General features: G+C 39.0%; 1 protein-coding gene across 1 annotated transcript; it reads left to right on the top strand.

Moving 5' to 3' along the window:
• Positions 1-4,784: 4,784 nt before the first annotated feature.
• On the top strand, positions 4,785-6,136 carry LOC149530992 (gibberellic acid methyltransferase 2-like). The gene is made up of 3 exons (XM_089810371.1): positions 4,785-5,288; positions 5,382-5,663; positions 5,765-6,136. The coding sequence occupies exons 1-3, from the start codon at positions 4,785-4,787 to the stop codon at positions 6,134-6,136; spliced, it is 1,158 nt and encodes a 385-aa protein (XP_089666497.1).
• Positions 6,137-6,364: the final 228 nt, after the last annotated feature.

The raw sequence follows: 6,364 nt of genomic DNA, 5'->3' as shown, positions 1-6,364 counted from the left end.
TACTTTCTTTGATCTTAATCCTCTAAGATCTTATATTTGTTCATATCCCTTGCTTTGTTCTGATCAAATGAATGTCTAACTATTGCTCTCTTCCTGTAAGTCTTTTTACTCTTCACTCTGAACTCCACTATAATTTCCCCATACACTCCTTCATCCATCCATATTACAATGAGATTTTTTCTTCCTTATAAAGATGTTCCTTTCATTATGGATCTACGATCCATATTGAATCTATGTTTCCCGCTCATTCCTTGCACTTTTGTTATTGGTTGCATGCCTTCTTCATTTTTTTAATTGGCTGCATGTAGTTTGCATAGGAAAAAATAAAAGATTCGATCTTATCTATTTGATCCTTCTAGATCCTTCAATGTTGGCCATAAAAATGGTTTACATCTGAATTAGTGAAGTTACAAACTCATATGTGCATTTTGTGTTACTCGACACTTACTAATTTCTGATGCTTGGCACATGTAACAAAAATATCTCACTCATCTCTTGTTGTGTTTATGTTTTTCTCAGCATCATCTATGACTTAGAACTTAAATATCACTCGGCTCCTATATCATGCTCGACACTTGAAGTCACTCGGCACTTGATCTTCACTCGACACCTGAAGACTGCTCGGCACCTGAAGATCACTCGGCACCTGAAGGCTGCTCAGCACCTGAAGATTGCTCAGCTTCAATGTAGAAAGTGGTTAAGTGTGTTGGCACTCAAATGTCAAAACCATTTTGAGACTAACAATTACTTCAAGAGGGTTTTTCTTGATAGTACATTGTGTAAAATGAAAGGTTATAATTTGATTCTCTTGGAAAAGTTATCGAACTCCTGGTACAAAAGTGAGGTGACCATTATTAGCACTGTTAAGCTTTTTGTGACCACTCAATTGATAGGTGATGGTATTGGCCTTCTTTGTAAAGAGGAGGAGGTCAAGAGGAAGGACATGGGAGATTACAAAAAATTCAAACACAAATTCTTTGAGAGGACAAAGAAGCTAGCTAGGACAAAATCTAGTAACATGTATGAATGTATATCTCTCCCTAGTCTGTTTGTCATTTTTTTCTTGTGGGTTATAAGATATTTCACCATAGAGAGGAAGTTTATCACTTACCATGGTTACCACTATCTACTTCTTAATATGATAAGGCACAGTGAAAAAATCAACATGCCTTTTTTTGTTCTCATCTGTGGTTAATAGTATTAAGAATGATGATAATCCTCCCATTCATTAGGGTTTGATTTTTTTCCTCTATCACCATGTTTTCTCCTACCACCCTAGTTTTTGTAAGTGTTTAACTAATGAGGATAGCCCTATTGTTGCCCTAGGACCTCTGTTGTTATAGAGGAAATTGTGTCTGGTAATGACCCTACTAATTGCCTTGTTGCGAAACTATTAATCACAAGCATTAACCCCCAAACCCTAAAGTTAAAAACCAAACATTTAAAGAATCTCTAATGTTTGAAACTCTGACTAAACGCAAGCATGCATCTACCAAAACCAGTCCTATTGGCATTCTAAAGAAAAGAAAGAATTTGAAGGAAATTATTGAGATGCACAAGGACGCAAAAGGGTTAGAAGGTGAAGATGGAGATAAAAAGGCTAGGGCTCATGGTTATAGAATTGACAATAGTTCAGTGGAGAGGAGATCTGAAAAATTGAGGGTCAAGAAAAAATAATGAGGAAAACAAAGATGAGACCTTGGATGATCAAAATGAGGAGAATTATGAGATTGAAGGTTGAAGAAATTCTAGAGAAAGCTTATAATAGTGCCATTGAAGAGGAATTTGAAGTAGAAGTGGATGGTGAGGACTCCATAGAGGTTGAACAGGGTTCTCAGGAGGCTCATACCAAGGATTTTCTTGAGCCCAAAGTTGAAATCCCCATTTCTCATTATCCTTGGGCTAGGGAAATAAAGGATCCTATCAACCCCATGCATTCTACTAACATTTCACTTGAAAAGGATTAAAACAAAATGTTTGGAAGACCAAATTAATGACATCAATCACAAAGTGCAATCATAATACAACATGTTAAATAATGACACCACTAGTATTGAGCTTGGTGTGGCCATTTCTATTATATGTAGGGTCCAGAAAGAGATGATAAGGAAGGCCATCTTTGGAACTATTACAGGTTGTAGCAAACTAAAGAAAGCTACTATGCAGAAGGACAATGTGCATGTGGAGATTATGCATGTAGAGGATGTGCACAAATGGATCAATGATCTCAAGTACTTTGAAGAAGACTCGAAGAACATCAAACATACCTAGTTCCTCTATGCCTTTGCTTTCCTTTTTTCTCATGGTTTTTTTGTTTTGTTGCATAGTTATTATTTATAGGCTTTACATGGTTAATGTGATTCTGCTTGTAATTTCAGGACAATTTTAAAACTATTATGTTAAATTTGGTTCACTTTTATGGTAGGTACTCTAAGACTCAATTACCTTTTTGGATTATTAGCAGTGTTTTGGCTAATAACTTAAACTCTAAAACTAGTACTACATTACTTTTTAAACTAAATTTTGTTCTTTATTGGGTCTTTAGCTAGTTGTGTTAGAGATGGTCTTTTTTGCTATTTGTCTATAATGGCCAGGACATAAAAGTTATGGTTCTTCCTTGTTGTTTCTTGGGTTCAGGACCCTTTTCCTACCTCCTTTAATCAAAACTGTGTTAGTTTAAATATGGACTGTAGCAACAACATTATTTGTAGCTGGGAGAGTTTAAAGTTTTAAATTAGCCCTATTATAGTTCTTATGGTGGGTTTGGTTGTTGATGCTCTAGTTTTATGACAAGTTTTTATTAGTTTTGCTTGAAGGTTTGGCATTAGGCTGTAATGGCCAATATAGTTCTACTCTCCAGCTTCGTTGTAATGGCCCAAGGTAGTGCTTGTTATTTTTAATCTATTGTTCTATAGATTCAGGCCCCTCACTGCCTTCCTAATTATAAACATTCTTTTATAAGTGATTAGGTCCATATATTTTATATCCCAAGTTTGTTAATGATAAACAATATAGATATAAAATTTATAAAATATACAGAACGAGTATGATTCTATAAATAAAATACTTCACTACTTCATATTTCACCAGTTTAATAGAATGAATACTGATAAGTAGGAGATAATTTCCACAGCAAGTCAAATTGTGAAGGTTTTGCAAATGGGGTTGCAAGCTTTGGGTTTAACCATGGAGGAAACTTTGTAGTTAAGTGCGCTCAGGCTGGAGTAGTACTGGGATGGGTGACCTCCCGGGAAGTCCCGGTGCTTCACCCCTGTGAGCATCACCTAAATCCAATGAGTTCTAAGTGTTCCATTTATCCTCATGAGAGATGGATTCGTGTTGAATCACTACTCATGAAACATGGGTCAATGAGTTTGACTCAAAAATCACACAATTAAATCCTGATAGCAATATCACAATTTGACTTGCTGTGGAAATTATCTCCTACTTATCAATTGATGAGCTTAAGGGGCTTTCTAATGAATGGTTCATAAGGCACAACACTTGGTGAAGGTTTTGCAAATGGGGTTGCAAGCTTTGGGTTTAAACATGGAGAAAACTCTATAGTTAAGCGCACTCAGGCTAGAGTAGTATTGGGATGGGTGACCTCTCGAGAAGTCCCGGTGCTTCACCCCTGTGAGCATCACCTAAATCCAATGAGTGCTAAGTGTTCCATTTATCCTCATGAGAGATGGATTCGTGTTGAATCACTACTAATGAAATATGGGTCAATGAGTTTGACTCGAAAATCACACAGTTAAATCCTAATAGCAATATCACAATTTGACTTGCTATGGAAATTATCTCCTACTTATCAATTGATGAGCTTAAGGGGCTTTCTAATGAATGGTTCATAAGGCACAACACTTGGTGAAGGTTTTGCAAATGGGGTTGCAAGCTTTGGGTTTAACCATGGAGGAAACTCTGTAGTTAAGCGCGCTCAGGCTGGAGTAGTACTGGGTTGGGTGACCTCCCGGGAAGTCTCGATGCTTCACCCCTGTGAGCATCACCTAAATCCAATGAGTGCTAAGTGTTCCGTTTATCTTCATGAGAGATGGATTCGTGTTGAATCACTACTCATGAAACATGGGTCAATGAGTTTGACTCGAAAATCACAATCCTGATAGCAATATCACAGAATGAATACTCCTAATTCTGACCTACTAGACAAATAGGCATTATAGCTGAAGAGGACTTCTTCAACGAAATAAGATATTGCATGAAATACGGTGAAGATGATATTATATACAGGATTCATTCCCTGATACCGTCAAAGTCGGTGGTCTGCATGCTGTAACCCACAAAGCACATAAGTTCGATTATTAACTGTTTATATCGTTTTATATAAACTCTACTATTAAATGTTTGAGGTAACAAAACCGCTCTGTCGGTGTGATCTCGACCCTGGCGAGCAGTCCCAATTTGACTTGCTATAATGAAGGGTTAATTAATGATAGTGGTCCCAGAATGCCACCCTACTACCAACGTGATGTACAAATCCACTCTGCCTTCTGTTAAAAAAAATGCTGTATAGTATCTCCATTTGTCGCTCAATTCATATTACCTAATTCGGATAGGGACATCTCGCTGTGGTGGCGACATTGTTTAAAGGCCCGCGGTTAGGGAGCTCTAACCCCAAACCATTGACAGATAGCAGTGAGACTGGGGTTCTCATCTATAAATACAAACGTAACACTCCCTCTATCCTTCATCCCACACCTTTTCTCTCGAATACACTCTCTTTTTATCATCTCCAATTCTCTTTGTTTTTTAACACAGCGGGAATGGCAATTGGAAGTTTTCCGATCATGGCCAAAGAGGAGTCTACATCAGCCAACTCGAATAAACTGAGCTGTGTTCTCCACATGAGTTCTGGTGGTGGAGAGAGCAGCTACGCTCAAAATTCGAGCAGGCAGAGCTGCGTCTTCAAATCCATGGAGCCTGCATTTCTCCGCCTCATTCAATCTCTCCCACTTGAAAACAAAGGAGGTTTATTTCGAATTGCAGACTTGGGCTGTGCCAACGGAATGAACACCGTTTCTGAGGTGGATTTTGTGGTGACGACCATAAAAAAGGTGTGCTCTAAACGAGGTCTGTCGATTCCACAGCTGCAGGTGTTTTTCAACGACCTGCCTTCCAACGACTTTAACGGCTTGTTCACGCTGTTACACTCGATGAAACCCGATTACATGGCAGCCGCAGTGGCCGGAAGCTTCTACCAAGGGTTGTTTCCACATGGCAGCATCGACATTGGCTTCTCTATTATGGCCTTGCACTGGCTTTCTCGGGTAATTCTTCAAGTGGGAGAGAGAGTCTCTGGCGTCTCTGATTTCTTTTGTGTTTCGAATATTGTTGTTAACCAGTTTGTTATTTTATTACAGATTCCCGAAGGTGTAGGGAATGAGGAGTCGGGTATTTACAACAGAGGAAAGATTTGGATCAACGGAGGCAGAGCAGAAGTGGCGAGAGCGTACGCGGAGCAGTCACAGAAGGATCTGCGTGAATTCTTTCGATGGAGAGGGGAGGAAATGGGAAAGGGGGGCGTGATGTTCATATGCGCGATGGGGCGTCCGAATGAAATGAGTGCGGAGCAGCAAGTGACGTCAGAAGGTGAATACTGTGGGCCTGACTTCGAAGCGGCTTGGGACGACCTAATATCAGAGGTAATCGATATAAATTTGTTCATGGACGACAACCCAATATTTTACTTAGTGATTGATATAGTTTTTTCAGAATATTGATTTTTTTAAATTTTTTGTAATAGAGAATTGTGAAGGCTGAGACGAGGGACAGTTTCAATCTGCCATGGTATTTCCCGAACGCGGATGAAATGAGAGAGGCCGTTGAAGAGTGTGGTATGTTTGAGATTGTGAAGTTGGAAGTGAGGAGTGGAGTAAGTTGTATGGGGGAAAGAGAATATGAAGAATGGGTGAGCGATGTGGTGACGTTTGGGAAGAAAAAGGCGAGGCTGGTGAGGAGCTTTGTGGGAAGCCTTGTTGAAGACGCGATTGGAGCTGAGAATTGCAATGCTTTGTTTGAGAGAATGGAAAGGAGGTCCACTGAAATGTTGGAGAAGGGAATCCTACACCCTTCAAGATTCGCTTCCTGCATAGTAGCTGGTCTCGTTAGAAAATGAACACAAGCACTGTTCTCGGTTCTGAAATTCCTCTACTAAAGTATAATTAATATTTAGGATGCTTGAAGAAAAATTGTCGTTGCCCACGATATGCTGGAAAAGAGCCATTTTCCCATGCGTTTCTTACTCTTTGCTACGGAATATAACTGATGTGTTCTGCATTATATTAATACAATTAGTTTGTCATCAAATTTTCATTGATATGAATCATAAATCATTTTCGTAGGA

The sequence above is a fragment of the Cupressus sempervirens genome, chromosome 11 (assembly GCF_028749045.1).
Source record: "Cupressus sempervirens isolate cs-2001-9-10 chromosome 11, ASM2874904v1, whole genome shotgun sequence".
Classification (NCBI taxonomy): Eukaryota; Viridiplantae; Streptophyta; class Pinopsida; order Cupressales; family Cupressaceae; genus Cupressus; species Cupressus sempervirens.
The sequence above is the reverse complement of the archived record's forward strand: the minus strand, read 5'-3'. Positions and strand labels throughout refer to the sequence as shown.